Source organism: Sciurus vulgaris (assembly GCF_902686455.1).
Source record: "Sciurus vulgaris genome assembly, chromosome: 1".
In the NCBI taxonomy this organism is placed as follows: domain Eukaryota; kingdom Metazoa; phylum Chordata; class Mammalia; order Rodentia; family Sciuridae; genus Sciurus; species Sciurus vulgaris.
In genome coordinates this window covers 29170976-29188847 of record NC_136461.1, presented here as the reverse complement: position 1 = coordinate 29188847, position 17872 = coordinate 29170976, and the positions used below count along the sequence as shown (strand labels likewise).

Here is a 17872-nt window from a genome sequence, read left to right as displayed (position 1 = left end):
GCATTCTTTCAACTGTCTATTGAACTCAACCTCAGCATTCAGTTTATTTTTATGTTATTATCAATGCAGAGAATTTTCTCCCCTTTGGTACCAGGAATTGAACCCAGGGGCACTCAACCACTGAGTCGCATCCGCAGTCCTTTTTTTGTATTTTATTCAGAGAGAGAGAGTCTCACTAAGTTGCTTAGGGCTCACTAAGTTGCTGAGGTTGGCTTTGAACGCACAGTCCTCCTGCTTCAGCCTTCTAAGCCACTGGGATTACAGCATGCTCCACTACACAGACTCAGAGAATCATTTTTAAAACACTGATTCATACAAATAAATAGAAACAAACAGTAACAAGTCACACAATTTGGTAATGTCAGGATACTGTTCAAGTAAACTGATACAAAAGCCTGAAAGAAATAAATATTTGTTTCAAAGTTGAATACCTTCAATATCTAAAAATCATGCCTATTCTTTATACTATGTAAATATGAACAGAAAAATAAACAAAAACAAAAACTTCTGGTTTTCTTCTTTTCATTTCAATGTAGTTTATGAAATTAGTATTTCTAAAACATAAAAATGAAAACACTTAAATGTCAGGAAAATGGCTTTTAAATTCCATACAAAAAAATCCTATAAAGGGCTTGGGCTCAGTGGTGGAGCACTTGCCTAGCACATGTGAAGCACTGGGTTCGATCCTCACCACCACATATAAATAAGTAAAATAAAAGTCCATTGACAACTAAAAAATATATATATATTTTTTAAATTCTATGGTGGTTGGACACAGTGGCACTTACCAAAATTCCAGCTACTCAGAGACTGAGGCAGGTGAATCACAATTCCAAGGCCAGCCTCAGAAACTTCAATAAGACCCTGCTTCAAAATTTAAATAAATAAATAAAAAGAACTGGGGGTGTAGCTCAGTGGTAAAGTGTCTCTGGGTTCAATCCCCAATGCAAAAAAAAAAAGGAGAGAAAAAGAAAAATCTTTAAGATAAACTTGTAAGATATTAACAAATTAGTGGTTTAGAAATGTCATTACCTTAATGAATTGAGAAAGGAAAGCAGCAGTCTCTGCCTAAATGATTTTTTTTCTCATATGATGAGTAAAGGACCAAACAACACAAGCCTATCTGCCACTTTCTTTCTAAGCTCAAATACAGGAAAGTCACTTTGGTGTACTTGTTTAAACACACTACCATGCAAGCAAACATATTTCAAAATGTCTATCTCTGTTTCTGCTAATAGACCTGCTGGGATCTGAATATTTAGTCAAAAGCTTTTCTGGAACTTACTGGAAAGGACACTGGGGAATGACTGAATCTAATTCTGTCAAGCATTCATGAACTTTTAATAGTAAGTTAAGTAATAAGTCATCAAATCTCTACCTTAACTTATGAGAGAGACACAGTAACAAGTGTCTACATACCTTGGCATGGAAGTAGTGAGCTGATCAGAATGACAGTACCAAAGGTACTGAGACCAAAAATTATAGGCTAGAAAAGTCAGACCTTAGTAGTTCTTAATTCCAGCAACCCAGAATCTGCTAACCTCAGAGATGGTCCCAACACCAAGCAGTTAGAAGTTAATGGAGTGGCTGAGTTTGATGACACACGCCTATAATCCCAGCCATTCAAGAGGCCAAGACAGGAGGATCCCAAATTCAAGGCCAGCCTCAGCAACTTATCAAGACTCTGTTTCAAAAAAATATTTTTTAAAGGACTGGGAATGTAGCTCGGTGGTAAAGTACCCCTGGGTTCAATCTCCAACCCTAGTAACTGCCCCCCAGAAGTAATCAAATGGAGTATAATAAAACTAACAAAATATGAGAAGAAAGAGGGTTCTGGTGCCATTTAAAAAAAATTTTTTTCTTTTTGTATTATCAGAGTCTGATTCCCTGGAGGATTCATTTCCTACCACTAAACACCATAAAAGGGCTGGGGATATAGCTCAGTTGGTAGAGTGCTTGCCTTGCAAGCACAAGGCCCTCGGTTCAATACCCAGGACCACAAAAATTAAAAAAAAAAAAAAAAATTAAAAAAAAAAACACCATAAAACCCACTAAATCTATCCACAAGCCTTTCCACATCTATAACTGGAGGATGATAACAGAGTTATCATATGTGTGAATAAAAACAAGAATTCAAAAAACCACTTTGAGATTGAGAAAGTAAAGAGAGGAAGCGCTTGATTCTCCGAGGAAGGATCCAAGGCAGCACAGCAGTCACTTGCCTACAGCTTAAGAGCCCAGACACCACCTCATCTAACCATCTCCAAAGACAGATGGCCTCATAGAACAGGAAAGGGTTCAGTTCCCAAGTGATCCAGGGCAGCCCAGTTTCCTGAGTATATCTACATACATTGTTAAGTTGATAGCACCCCAGCTGAAGGATGTACTGGCCCTTTAAGGAAAGCAAGTGGGAAAACCTCCACCCACCCTAATCCCCACAATAGATTAAAGAGTGGCACCAATTAGTTACCTGCTCTGCCTCTGGCACATCTCTTCCAGTAGAGAACGCCAGCAATTCCAAGAATGTGAGTCAAAATAAAGATGGTTGGTGGCAAATAAGACGAATCTAAGAGAGGCATTTCCAGGCCCGTCCTTTCTCCTCCCTAGAGTTAGCCGCAAGCCCAGCTCAGCACCAGCCTCTGGATGCCTTTCTCCTGAGGTTACTGCTGTCCTGTACTATCAGCAGAGGCAGCAGCCCAGCCTGGAGCTTAGTGTTTCAGGAACTTCCTGGTGGCTTCTCCTCCATCTCGACTGATTCTTTTACAGCAGGCAGTGGTGGACCGGACTAAAACTGCAGTATATCTCAGACAAAGCCCAGGAAACAACTGGCCGGTGGGGGAGGGGAAGGAAAGGAGGAACCAGGGAGTGAAAAGGAGCGCCTAAGCCAGTGTCAAGCTGACTCAAACCTCTATCTTTGGCATCCTCAGTTCTGCTCAAACTTCAGACTCTTCTACAAGAAGGGAGGTGTCAGAGGACGTCACTCTTAACTTTCCGTTCCCCGCCTGGTTGGAACGCCAGACTTCAGGATGTAGCCAGAAGAAAAAAGTCACAGAAGAACCTCTTGTGGGGAGGAGGCAAAGCACACAAGGACGTCCAAGCACAAGTCCCCAGCACAGCCTCAGGGCAGCCCTTCCACAGCCACAGCCTGGGAGGATGCCTATATTGAGGAGATGGGCACAGGCCCCTGGGAAACAGACCTGACACCTGGGCAGCCAGGCGAGCAAAATGTTCTCTAAGTAGAGTTGGGGGCACTTGTTAAGAGCTGAGAAAGTCACCAGATGTCCACTAGTTACCCATCCCAAATTCAGTAACAGCCAAAATCAATGCCTTCTTGCAAACCAGGACTTCCTACGAACAGGCACGCACCACCTCCCTAGGCTGGCAAATTTAGATAAAATGAAGCATATACCTTCCATCAATCTCATTCCTTGATATTTTCCCAAATGAAAATACACATGTTCACACAAAAACCTGTATATGAATGTTCATAGCAGCATTATTTAAAAACAAAAACAATAAAAATTAGAAACAACCAAAATGTCCATCAACTGGTGAACTTATAAACAAAGTGAGCAGTATATCCATAGAATGGACCGCTAACATGGGTTAATCTTGAAAAGCGTTATGCTACATGAAAGAAGTCAAACAAAAAAAACTATAAACTATAGGATTCCATTTATGTGGCATTCTAGAAAAGGAACACTATAGGAATAGAAATCAGAAGGGACTGGGTATACGGGAGAATGGACTACAAAGGGTCTCAAGGAAACTCCAAACGGTAATGGAGATGTTCTGTATGTTGCTATGGTGGCTCCACAACTATATACATTTGTCCAAACCTACTAAACCACACACCTAAAAGGGTGAATTTTACTGCATGTGAAATACTCTTCAATAAATCCAGCAAATATAAAACACACTTAAAGGCTGGGAAAGAGTTTAGACCACTTAAACTGAATATACAAAGGTCTCACAGGCCCACTGGCCCTCCCCACGTCCACTTGTCTACTTCTCTCTAAAGAAATATTTCACAAGGAGACTGGGGCAAAGTGGCTGAGGGTGCCTGGCCGGGGTCACAGAGATATCCCTGGTGCCGTCAGGCCAGGGATAGTGGAGCTGCCCACTCTGGAAGAGCTGAAAATCAAGGAGGTGAAAGTCAGCTCTGCTGTGCTGAAAGCTGCAGCCCACCACTATGGGGCTCAGTGTGATAAGCCCAACAAGGAGTTCATGCTGTGCCACTGGGAAGAGGATCCAAGGCAATGTTTAGAGGAAGGCACTGCAGTTATTTCGTTGCTGTCACAAACAGCAGGCAAAGTTTGACGATTATGTGCTGCACAAATTGGGCTGGGTGCAGCCTAACCTGGGAGAACTGTCAAAGGTCACCAAAGTGAAAACAGATTGACCTTTACCAGAGAATCCCTATCACTCAAGAGCAAGATCAGAGCCCAACCCTGAAATAGAAGGCGATCCGAAGCCTTCCAAGGATGGCAGCCATCTTTTTTTCTGGACCATGTAAAGATGGGTAAATGGTCCATGCTCAGTCACATACCCAGACAACTGGTAAAAACGCGCGTGTGGTTTGCGTTGACCAATAGTGTGTTCCTTCTGGATCACAAACATTAACCAAAAAAAAACTAATTTATGTGACTTGGCAGTTATTCTATACCATTTCCTGTCCATTAAAAATCTTAAAGTGCTAGGGATTGAACCCAGAGCCTGTGCTTGCAAGGCAAGCACTCTACCAACTGAGCTGTATCTCCAGCCCTAACTTGGGTTAGTCGCTATGTTGAGACAAACTATGACAGATAGGAGTAGGGGGAAAATCAGTTATAATGACATTAAAATAATTCAAGTTAAAATTGTGGCTGAGAAATGCTGATGGGTGAGATCTGGGTGTGGCAAAAGACATGGTAAGATGGGGTCATATTTTGAAATAATTATCAAGAGTTGTCAGGGTTTGCTGATAAATTGGATATGGAGTAAACAAAAAAAAAAAAAAAAAAAAAGCTCCAAGGTTATTGCCTGAGAAAGTGAACTGACAAAATTATCATTTCCTAACATGGAGGAGTAGAGGGTTGGTTGGTAGGTAGTTAATTTGCCTTTTGATTACATTTCCCTTTTGAATATACATTAAGTTTGAAATGCCTACTAGACATCCAAGTAGAACTTTGAATGGGCAATTGAATATGAATCTAGACTAGTTTAGGGAGAAACTCTCTGGAGTTTGAAAGCCAGGTGACTAGAAGACATTCCTTAGGAAGCATGGAGAGAGATCAAGCTCAAGGAAATCCTCCCTGGAAATCCTCCTACATTAGATAGGGAACATTAGATAAGGCGAACAGCAAAGGTGACTTTAAAAAGAGAAGCCAGGAGGCAGGGGCTGTGGCTCAGTGGTAGAGTACTTGTCTCACATGTGTGAGGCACTGGGTTTGATTCTTAGCACCACATATAAATAAGTAAATAAAGGTCCATCAACAACTAATAACAATATTTTTTAAAAAAGAGAAAGAAACCAGGATTAAAAGGAAAACCAAAAGAAGATGCTGTGCCAGGAGCCAGGTGAGAGAAGTGTTCAAAAAAAGTAGGCATTAGTCATGTCAAAGGTGTTAATGTGTCAAGATGAGGACTGAGAACTGACCATTTGAATTAGTAGGCATCACTAACGACTTTTAAGAGGGCAGCTTTAATGGAGTGGCAAAGAAAAAGCCTGATGAGAGGTAAGGAATCAGTGACAACAAATAAAAACTCTTTCAAAGAATTTTGCTATAAAATTGAGCAGATTGAGCAGTGAGAGGAAAGTGTGGGGTGAAAAGAGATCTCTTCTGGGATGTAAAGTGTAATGAAATATAATAATGCTTGCTGAGGGGGATAAGCACTAGAGAGGAATATCTGACACAGTCTAGTGGAGACTAGGCTCCGTCTCTCTGAAATACTAAAGTACTTCATTCATTTAATTAAAAAATCCAGAGGATTATGCAAGACACTGTAGATGAAAAGATGACTGCAATACCCCCCCCCCCCTTACTGTGGAAAACAGAGAGAAGTTCCTGGGCTATGATGTCCAAAAATAGTCTTGCTTGGAGGGGAGAGTAACATTAGGGAGATACTATAAAGCACCTTCATATTTGCGTCTTCACTTAATCCCTAATAAATATCCCTGGAAAGTATATATTATTATCTTCATAACATAAATCAAAATCTTGAAACAGAAAAATCAAGTTACTCTGCTAAGGTCACAAAGTAAGACAAAGGTTGGGATGCTGGCACAGTAGTGTCCATCTGTAAACCCAGCTACTTGCAAGGCTGAGACAGGAGAATGGCAAGTTCAAGTCCAGTCCAGAGAATATAGCAAGACCCTATGTGAAACTAAAATTTAAAATTTTATTTAAAAATGCTCAGTGGTAGAACATTTGCCTGACATTTGAACTTTTTTTAATCTGTCTGATTTCAAATCAATTTTATCACACTACCTTTGCTAAAACGTTCTAACAAAATGAGTATACTAACTGCAGGTTAAACAACCTGAGATGTTTACTCGTTCAGAATACTTCCTCTCTAGAAGGCCTAGCAAAACATAGCTCTACTTCAACACAATACATTACATGCTGTCTATCATCACCATATCACAACCTACCTCCACCATATTTTCATTTTCCAAAACGAAAGTAATTTCTCTGCCCTATTCTGCCTACCAGAAACCATTATGAAAATGTTGTAATTAGAAAACCATATGCCATGTCTGTGCTATCCAAAAATATCTAGGAAATGCGGTGGGGAGAGTTTTCAAAACACTCAAACATCAAGATACATTCCGAAAAAAAAAAAAAAAGATACATTCCGAATCGACCTTTATTATTTGAGAAGATGGTGAAAGATATCCAAAGTAATTTTATAAGATTTTCATAAGGTGACATGCTGTACCTTGGATACATTACTTTTCTGCATATGACAAATAAAATTTTTGTTTATTTGTAGGTTTTTCATGTGTGTGTTTGTGTGTGTGAAGAGAGAAGAGAAGAACTGATTTTGTGAATATAAAATAGATGTTTCGCTCAGTGAAACTAAGATGGATCTCTGTGCTGTCATTTACAGGAAGTGGTTAGAAGCTGGCAGGAGGGAGTGACTAGTTTTCTTTTTAGAGTTCATTTATTACATAAAGAACGAGTCACTTAAAGTCACATTTAGCAACACCCCCCACCAAGCTATCCCTTGTTAACGGCAAATAGGCAGGGTCCCAAACCATCAAATAAGTCTTGTAGAAGCAAGATGCGGAACTTCATTATGATTTTAGACCTGCCTCTCTTTCAGATTACTTCACTCACAGGAATTTAAGATGGTCTCCCACAACTGTTACCCACAGGAAATCTCAACAGTAAGGCAACACCCCAAAATCCTTTTAATGTTTGTGACTGAGATCAAAGCAGCATACCTCTGAAGGTACGCTATATGTTTTATTTAAACTGCCATCAAGTTTTACTTGGTCTCAAAATAACTGATACCACTTAAAGACAAGAACAGATTTCTCACCTTCTTTCTACCTGTTTAGTCCTGAATTCTGGTTGGGACCCTAATCCACGACAGAAGAATTATTTGTTTTTCTTAGCAGAGTCTACAAACAGGTTTTGCTTCCTGTCTAATAAAACCTTCTGCTCTTATGACACCTAACCAGGAGTCCAATGACCAAAGTCAAATGACATATGTCTAACAGAAACTCCCCTAGCAGTCCTAGTTCATAATTATGAGACCCTAGGGGAAGCCACTTAGTATTTCTGGACTTCAGTGTTCTAATATTTACAGGTATATAAAAATACCTATTTCTCAGAGTGGTTCTCAAGATTAAATAAGGAATATCTATATTTGTAAAGTATTTAGGCACACATTGGATGCTCAATAAATAATTTTATTTCCTCATTTCCTTTCATGTTTTAAAAAAATGCTCCTCAAATCTTACTCATAAAACCAATTCTAGGGGCTGGGAATATAGCTCTGTTGGTAGAGCACTTGCTTTGCATGCACAAGGCCCTGGGTTTAATTCCTGGCACAACCACCCAAAAAAAAAAAAAAAAAAAAAAAAATTCTACCAGCCTTAGTTTCATTCTTCACCTAGTACCTAGAATAATCTTTTCTTCAACTACTCAGTAAATTCAAAATTCTTAATACAAGATCACATCTTTGTTTATATATATATATCAGAAACCAGTAGGAGTCACTGGGGGTTTAAGCTCTGAAACTCACTAATCCTGTGGTAGACCTATCATATAGCCATATGGCTATATGATGCCATAACAAAGAATCTGATAGGTCTACCAGGATTAGTGACAGTTTCAGAGCTTAAACCCCCAGTGACCCCTACTGGACAAAGACAGAGTAGAATTGAGTTTTATAACCAAGACAAAGAGATCCTGTCTTACTTTTATTCTACTGATATACTTACCATAGAACCTTTTTTATACAAGTTCAAGCTTATCTTGACATAGAAGGAAATAATGTTGTGCCCCATCAGCTCATAGCTTTCCAGGGGAAGAGTTCCACCATAAAGTTGGTTGGTTTAACAGCTGCCCCAGCTGGAACCCCTGTATTTATGGCTTTGCGATGAGTGCTCAGAGAGAAAAGAACAAACAGAAGGAGCAGTCACTGGCACACAAACCCTACCCCTAGCATCCTGCAATATTTCCATTCTCTGAGATGACTCACTCTCAGAACAGCCCAGACTCTCCCACAGCAGTCAGGGCCACTGTGTGTGCCTGGTGAGTAATGTTTTCCCAAATGCATCCTCCCAGCTGCCTCTGACTTAAAAAGTCATAAAAGGAAACTGGGTAACAGTCTTAAGTTTTAAGGAGAACACATGGCCTATCCTGATAATTCCTTTCAGCTCCCTGCAGCGACTCAGAATTGTAGTAAATTCCCTCTAATGACAGCCAGGTGGCAATACAGAAACAGGTAAAGGCAGAAATGGACGATGAGTATAATAAATCCTTCCTTTCTAAAACCCGGCAACCACAGTTTTCTACTTGGATAAAACCAAAAGTGGGCATACGGTACAGCCCAACCCAGCCTAGAGGTCAGTGAGGGTTCATTCTACCATAGAATATTTAGCATAGCTCTGCCCAGTGAAGACAGCAAACCAGTCCCATTACCAGGCTATCTGCCATCAAAACACAAGGCAAAACCCTGATATAAATAAAGCCAAATCTAGAGGAAGGTAACAGCTTCTTCTGTACTTGCCCATCCACCCTCAAATGCTCAAAGTAGAGTTGAAGAAAAGGACAGCGTCATAAATCAGTGCACACTTGATACTGGGCAACTCCTAAAGAGATAATAGTTGTAGCTCAATTTTCTCCTAATAAATGTTCCTAAGTATCAACTCCCTGAAACATTAATCTATGGAGCTAGCTCAAACATCCTGAAGATATCTGCCAACAGTTAGATAAATGAGAGAAATGGAGGACAATCTTTGACACAATTTACTTCAGATACTTTGAGCAATAATCTCCAATAACTTGTCCAACAGCAAAATTTTAATCAACTAGGATCTAACTAGGCTGTACTCTACCATTAGGTGAAAAAATAATCACCTTAAATATATCAAATCACTCTTTCTAAAATTTTCTTGAAATGAGGACCCTTTTAGTACAGTTGCCTACATTTTTCAGACCTATAATCTTTGGGTCTGTGACATTCATATTCTTTGCAAGAAAACTATTACCCAGCTCAGTTTTTGACAAAACCCAGAATATTTAAGCTCTTGATCTATTAGAAAGGAAGGGGAAGAGGGGGTGGGGAAAGGAGGAGAGGGAAACAGAACACCTAATTACTAAAGCCGAAAGGAAGTCACAAAAATTTTCAACAAGAATGAAAGAAAAAGTGCCCTCTGATTAACCTTGCATTAACCAGAATATCTAATTTAGAATACAACCGAATATAACCATGCATTCAGCAACTAGAGTACTGGAGAATGAGATTATAGCTCCATTTCTGTTTCTAGCTTATTATATGACTTTAAGATCATCAAACTACACTGAATCTATTTACTCACTCATAATGAGTGCTGACATCCTAGATCTATAAATTCTTTTCCAGCTCTAAAATTCTGTGGTTCTATGAAATATTTAATTTTCTAGATAATATGTTGTTATTCATAATAAAAAATATTACAAAGCTTGTCATATACTGTCCTTTAAGAACTTATAATCTACTAGAAAAATTACATATGTGTGTATAAAAAATTTTAACATAAAACAGTATATGCAAAGGTGATTAAGACTACAAAAACTGATTACTACTATAAAAACTCAGGCATGGGCATGGTGGCACATGCCTGTATCCCAGGAACTAAGGGCAGGAGAATCACAAGTTTGAGGCCAGCTTAGGCAGCGTAGCGGCTCCTATCTCAAAATAAAAAAGCAAAAAGTGCTGGGGATCTAGCTCAGTGGTAGACCTCCCCTGGGTTCAATTCCCAGTGTGGCAAAATAAAAAATAAAAATAAAAACGAAACTGTCAGGAATGGAAATTTCAGAAACTGAGTCAATGATATGGCCATTTCTAGTTGGAGAAATCAAAAAAAGGTTTCCATAGATGAGGCACCTGAAGTTGGACCTGAAAGAATACCTAGGTTTCAACAGTCTGAAATAATAAGAGTAAGCATTCCAGGAGAGATGGTTTGAAGAAGAGAAAAGAAAATACAAGTGACAAGAAAACAAGGATTTATGGAGGCAGTATAAACTGGGAGGATTAACTTCTGCCTACTTTAGGTTCTCTCTCCTTCCCTTTTTGAAATCTCAGTAAAGTGACAGTAAAGGAATTTTTTTAAAAAATATTTTTCATTGTTGTTGATGAACTTTTATTTATTTATATGTGGTGCTAAGGATTGAACCCAGAGCCTCACACATGCTAGGCAAGCACTCTACCACTGAGCCACAAGCCCAGCCTGGAATTTTTTTTTTTTTTTTTTAAATAGCACAAACCCATAGAAAATAAGAATAAGAAAAGGTGTCAACAAAAGTTTGCAGAATGGATTAACAAATAGTCAAAAATTTAAATTTTGCGGGCTCAAACCCCAGCTCTGCCAAAAACAAAAAATAAAATAAATTTCAGCTTTATTTTTCTGCCAAATATTTGTGGGGGTGAAGAACAATAATAAGTAAGGTAAACTGTATTGCAGAATACCAGAAAGGCTCAGGAACTGGAAGCACCAGGCACCTCTGAAGGCTTGTGGGAGGGGAAGGAACGCTACAGGGTGAGGATGAAATTAAACTGGATGCAAGTCTTCAGGCACACTTGAGATCAGGAATAGGGTGCCTCAGGGAAAGCAGGAGCATTAAGTGAAATTTGGCATAATGAACAATAAACCTCTGCCCCAGGCCCCTAGACCCTGCTTGGCAAGGCAAAGCTCTGGTTGCCCGTCTTCAAAGCCCCCACACAGGAGACTGGCCAGTTCCTCTCTGGGAAAACCAAACTCCTCGCCCTGTTGTTATTCATGAAGAGCATACCAGTCAACAAGTCCTATCCATCAAGCATCCCTAAAATATGAAGTTCACTGAGAAACATTAGACATTTTAATAGCTCCTCTAAAATGAAAGACAGGTACAAAACCAAACAGAAAGAGCTTGGAAAAAATAAGAAAAGTTGGAAGTAGAGGAAAACACTTCTAAAAAACAAAGAGAAAGAAACTCTCTCTCTCACTCTCCTTTTTTTTTTTTTTTTTTTTTTTTTGGTACTGGGGATTAAACTCAGTGGCACTCAACTACTGAGACACATCCCCAAACCTATTTTGTATTTTTCTGATTTAGAGACAGGGTCTCACTGTGTTGCTTAGCACCTAGTTTTTGCTGAGGCTGGCTCAATCTTCCTGTCTCAGTCTCTTGAGTTGCTGGGATCATAGGCACGTGCCAGGCGCCCCGCTTGGAGAAAGAAACTCTTATTCTCAGCCTTAATAGGCAATATTGTCATTAATCAAGAATAAGCACTATTTTAAAAGGACATTCAGACTAAGGAAAAAATGCTTACGAATAAAAAATATGATAGCAAAAATAAATAATTCTAAGGAACAACTATATACTAGAACAAAAAGGGAGAAAAAAAAAATGAAAGATCAAAGAAGTCCAATATTCAATCAACAGAAAAGCCAGAAAAAGAAAACAGACAATGTAAAGGAGGAAATCAAAGAATTATTAAATGAAAGGTGTGTTTTCAAATTTAGAAAACACACTAAGAACTCAACAAATTAATAAAGACCCTAACCAATGCACATCATCATAACATTTTAGAACATTGAAGACAAAAGTAAAATCCCAAAAGCTATTCCCTCCAAAACAACAACAACAAAACCAAAGCCAAGTCAAATCAGATGTGTTGACAAAAGCCTGTAATCCCAGCTACTTGGGAGGCTGAGGCAGGAGGATAGCAAAATCCAGACTAGCCTGAGCAACTTATCAAAACCCTGTCTCAAAATTATAAAAAGGGATGGTAATGTAGCTCAACAGTGGGACACTTGCTGAGCAAGCACAAAGTCCTGGGTTCCATTCCAGCACTCCAACAAAAACAAAACAAAACAAAAATAAATCAAGAACCAGAATGGATTGAACTTCTCAACAGCAACACTGGTAACCAGAAGAAACACCTCCAAAATAGTGATGGAAGGTGATTTGCCATCTATATCTCTATACCCAAACTATTGATCAAATGAAAAGTAGAATGAAAACATATTCTAATGGACAAAGTCTCAAAAATATTTATCTTCTATACATCCCTTCTCAAGAAGCGACTCTAAGATATACCCTCTTCCAAAAAAAAAATAAAGCAAATCATGAAATATGACAATATGAGGTCCAGGAAACATGCAATTCAACAGGGAAGAGAAGTGAAGGAATTTCCCAGGATGATGGGGAAGGCCCAGGACAAAAGCTTTAATACACACTCAAGAGGAACTCATTCCAGAGTTGAATGAGAGAAAGTTTTGGAGGAATGTTGCCAAAGAAAATATCAAACTAAATGATTATTTGGAAATGTGCAATGGCACATATCTTGTGATCACTGCTACTCCAGAGGCTGAGACAAAATGATCCAAAGTTTAAAAACAGCTTAGGCCATTTAATGGGACCCTAACTCAAAATACAAGGCTGGGATGTAGCTTAGTGGTAAAGTGCCCCTAGGTTCAGTCCCCAGTACCCAAAAAAAGATTATCTGGTATGTTTCAACATACTAAGATAGAAGTCTTATAGTCCCATGGGAGAGTTTGGAAGTACACAGAATAACAACCAAAACAAACAAACAAACAAAAAATTAAAACAATTAATTCCAAGAAAAGAATGTTATCATAGTATACCACTTGTCTTAGCTTTAAGCAATAGTTATATAATCATAATAATCTAAACACTAAATACCATGTAATGGTAATAATGCATTACTGTGGGAAGAAGGGGAAAGAGAAAGTACGTTTGTTAACAAAATGGGAATAGAAGAACTAAACCCTAATTTTCTATAGTAGAACATAAACAGATATCAAAAAAAAACAAAACAAAAATCAAGAATCACTGTCAAAAGAGTATATTTAAGAAATGTAGTAGAAAATACTAAAGAAAAGGAATATGGCAGGTACAAGAACACGCGCAGGTCAAGATTGCTTCCTTCTGCTCAGATTCACCGGAGTTAGGGATGATCACTGAAACTGTATCACACAGAATATCTTTAGGGGACTCCCAAATCAAACCCACTCTAGGGAGCATTTCTTCCTGGATTTGACACGTCAGGTTAAAAGTCTTTCCTTTTTTTTTTTTTTTTTTTTTGCGGTGCTGGGGATTGAACCCAGAGCCTTGTGCTTACAAGGCAGGCACTCTACTAACTGAGCTATCTCCCCAGCCCAAAAGTCTTTCTTAATGATTTATTTCAGAGATGCTAGCAGAGACGAGGAATATTATTAACTAAAGCCCAGGAAGTCCAGCACCCTTCTTTAAGAAATAAGTTATCTGATTCCCTCCCTGTTGACTTAACTTCCTTCTAATCCTACTCCAAAGATCAGCTTTCATCCCACAGTGTACCTGTAGTATTGTTCAAAATCAGAACTTATTATCAGTCAGAAGGAGGCAACAACTGAAGACAGCACCAAGTAACAAGTAAAGTTTTCTTCCCTCCCTTTCAAATTCCAATTTTTTAACTCTTGTCTGGTTTATGATATATCTTAAAGAGAGGTAGTATCTTGGGCTTTTTGGTGGTCTTTTGTAGCCTAAAATCTCTATCTCTGTGCACCTGCATGTGAACAATAAAGTACAAAAATGACAATTGATATTGCTAAGTCATCTCTCCCCAAACCTTCCTTCAGAGGCCTGGAATCTGAGGCTTAGCACTAACAATAAATACCGTGTGTGTGTGTGTGTGTGTGTGTGTGTGTGTGTGTGTGTGTGTGTGTGTGTAAACTACTGATTTAGCCTCTAAACTCACAATCACACAGACTATGATAGGCACTAGAGCATATGATGATCTGGGGCACTCTTTCACAATCTTACTATAAGTGGGAGCCTGAATACTTAACCAACTTTAGTGCTTTGCAATATAAAAAGATTTGAAGCTTATCTCATCTTCCTCCTGACTATAACACCTCTACCCCTTATCAGTTTTACTCACACATACCATTGGAGGGCCCTCTACTCAAAGACAAAAAATAAATTTAAATGGAATAGGGCAAAGATCCAGCTCTTGCCAAAACACTGTAGGGAACTATAGTACTTTTGGAAACAATGCAATATCCCTGAGATCTGACCTTTTGATGTCAAGGCAAGTTCCTGTATCTAAATCTGTCAAGAAAACTGCCACACCTCTAAGTCAGCCACCATGAGCATGTGAGGTTCAATTCCAACACAGACCCTGCTAGCCACAGCTGATGCATACAGTAAAAGAAGCCATACATGGCACATTGTATGTGAAAGAAGCCATGACTGGCACAGGATGTTGTGAGTCAAACACAGATACACCCAAGACATGCAAAGACTTGACCACATGCTCTGAGGGCAACTGAACAGCACTGCCCACACCAGGGCTCCTGAGAAAGGAATGAAAAAACAGGTGATGTTTCCTATGATCTATGCTAGTCAATCATTCTGACTGCCCAGGCAACCACACCATTTAACACCTCCTTCCAGCATCTCAATCAAGGTTCCTGTCTCCACCTGCTCTTCTGACATCATCCTGTCATTATATTTTCTTTTTAAATTCCTTTGATGAGAAATGAGTCACCTCTTCTTGCCAACACAGGCCTGAGTCTCTTCCAGGCATGTCATTCTCTTTGGGCAATATTCTGGGGACAGGGCGCCACCCAGTGGCTCTTCCAGCTACTACCTCCACACCTCCCAGGAAAGAAAGACTCCTCCCAAGCTCATAGCCTAGAGGAAAAATGGGGAAGAGATGAAAGAAATGAGGTTCTTGGTGGAGCTGGGAATGAGGCTGGGAACCAGAACATAAACTGGCTACTCATGTGGATCACACAGTTGAAAGAATGTAGTAAGAATTAGGGTAGGGCACAGACAGTCATTCTGAGGTGGAAAGGCTTCAGCCTCTCGGTGTTTAACGTAAAATTTTGGTTCCTGCTACAAAGTGCCCATCCATTATTCTCCTTCAAAAAATGATTGCAAAGCTGAGGTTTTGGGGCAACCTGCCCAGTGTTAAAGATGGCCACATTTCAATTTCAAGATTCACAGGAATGAGAGGCCAAATAAAAACTAACAAAATGCTATTCATACATACGAATCATCCTAATATTTTTAATAAGTTTCATTGATATGTAGTTAACATACTGTACAAGTCACCCTTTTAAAATCTATGGTTCAAGGACTGGGAATGTGACTCCGTGGTAAGAGTGATTGGTACATGTGAGGTCCTGGGTTCAATAACCACAAAAATTCAAATAAAATAAATAATAAAATCTACAATTCAGTAGATTTCAGCATATACAGAATTATGCAAACATCACCATTGTTTAACTTTAGAACATTTCATCATCCCAGCAAAGAAACCCTATATTCATTAGCAGTCATGCAGTTTCCCCTCCCCCCACCCCTAGCAACCACTAACCTACTTACTGTATCTATGGATTTGCCTATTTCGTATAAATGAAATCAAACAATATGAGGCCTTTTGTCTCTAGTTTCTTTCACTAAGACTAAAATCAGTGTTATAATTGATCAGTACTTTATTCCTTTTAATTGACAAAATATATTCTCTTATATGGATATGCCACATTTTGTTTATCCATTCTTTGGTTGATGGATATTTGGGTTATATGCATTATTAGGAATAATACTACTATGAACATTTGTAGACAAGTTTTCTGTGAATATATCTTCAATTCTCTTGGGTATAGGAGTAGAATTGCAAGGTCATGTAGCAATTCTATGTTTAACTTTTTGAGGACCCATCAAACTGTTTTCTAAAGCAGATAAACTATTTTATATTTCTGCCACCAATGTATGAGAGTTCCAATTCTCCACATGCCACCTTTATTATAGCTATTCTAGGGGGCATGAAGTGATATCTCATTTTGATTTGTGGTTTTGATTGGCATTTCCTTAATGACTAATAATGTGCAGCATCTTTTCATGTGTATATTGTCCATATTCTGACTGGAGAAATTACTATTCAAATCCTTTGCCCATTTTTTCATTCAATTATATGTCTTTTTAGGGTTGAGTTTCAAGATCTTTATATATGTTAGATATAAGTCCCTCAAAATACATGACTTACAAATGTTTTCCCCATTCTGAAGGGTGTTTGGGGGTTTTGTTTTGTTTTTTCCATTTTCTACATTCTTTGAAGCATGAAATGTTTTAATTTTTTTTCTTTTTCATTGTTTATGCTTTTGGTGTCATATCCAAGAAATTATTGGCCAACAAAAGTCACAAAGATTTACTCCTAAGTTTTATCCTAATAGTTTCATAATTGTTGCTCCTTCATGAAGGTCTATGATTCTGATTCATTTTTTAGTTAACTTGATATGCTGTGTGGGATTCAAATTCATTCTTTGCATATAGATATCCAGTTTTCGCAGTATAATTTGTTGAAAAGGCCATTCAACAATTGTCTTGGCATCTCAATTTTATTCCAACTGAGAACAGAAATGGGCCTCTGGGACTCTCAATTCTCTTCCACTGATGGGTATGTCTATTCTTATGATACTACCACACTGTCTTAATTACTGTCAATTTGGAGTAAGTTTTCAAATTGGGAAATATGAAATAGTCCTCCAATTCTGTTCTTTTTTCAAGATTGTTTTGGCTATTCTGGGTCCCTTGCATTTCTGCAAAAAAAGGAAAAAAAAAAATTTCAGCTAACATTCTGATAGGGACCATACTGAATCAATAGATCATTTGGGGGAATATTGCTATCTTAACAATATCAAGTCTTCCAAAGTATGAACATATAAAATAAAAAGCAATTTAAGTCACTGTTTACTGATACCTGGAGGCTAAAACACAATTTCCTTATGCCTTATCAAATATTTAGAATACTAGAGATCCTTGATTTTGAGGACACCCTCAAAAAAGAAATAACATGCTAAAAGATACCAATTAGAAAGTCATCAGGATTTTCAACTTTTTTCTTCTTTATTGTGAAACAAATATTCAGAAATAAGTTGTTATTATATTTGCATGTATGTGAAATGCTGGACATCGAACCAAGGCCTCAAGCATGCTAGGCAACAGAAAGTCATAGGATGTCTTTCATATTGCAAAGCAATGCTTTTAAACAAGCTTTCCAAACAGTCAAGCACTCTAAGACCTAGCTAGGTCTGAGAAGAAAAGCAAAGATCCTGATATCTGACAAGTCCTGTTGGCCTTAGCTCATTCCACCTCAGTAAAGGAAGGATAGAATAAATCATGACCTA

The 17872-nt window shown here is 38.5% G+C and overlaps 1 protein-coding gene and 1 pseudogene across 13 annotated transcripts in view; one reads left to right on the top strand and one right to left on the bottom strand.

Annotated features, from left to right (window-relative positions):
- MACF1 (microtubule actin crosslinking factor 1) overlaps positions 1–17872 on the bottom strand; it is a 342663-nt gene that overhangs the window by 244232 nt on the left and 80559 nt on the right. Inside the window, exon 1 of one of the 12 annotated variants that reach the window (XM_079112958.1) lies at positions 2471–2983. The exons of the other annotated variants lie outside the window; for them this stretch is intronic. Coding sequence (XP_078969084.1) covers positions 2471–2579 — 109 coding nt within the window. The 5' untranslated portion in view covers positions 2580–2983. Of the gene's footprint in view, positions 1–2470; positions 2984–17872 lie in introns of those variants that run through there. 12 annotated transcript variants of the gene reach the window in all.
- LOC306653806 (NADH dehydrogenase [ubiquinone] 1 alpha subcomplex subunit 8-like) lies at positions 3782–6431 on the top strand (annotated as a pseudogene). Its single transcript has 2 exons — positions 3782–3794; positions 3968–6431. The product of its transcript is annotated as an NADH dehydrogenase [ubiquinone] 1 alpha subcomplex subunit 8-like (transcript).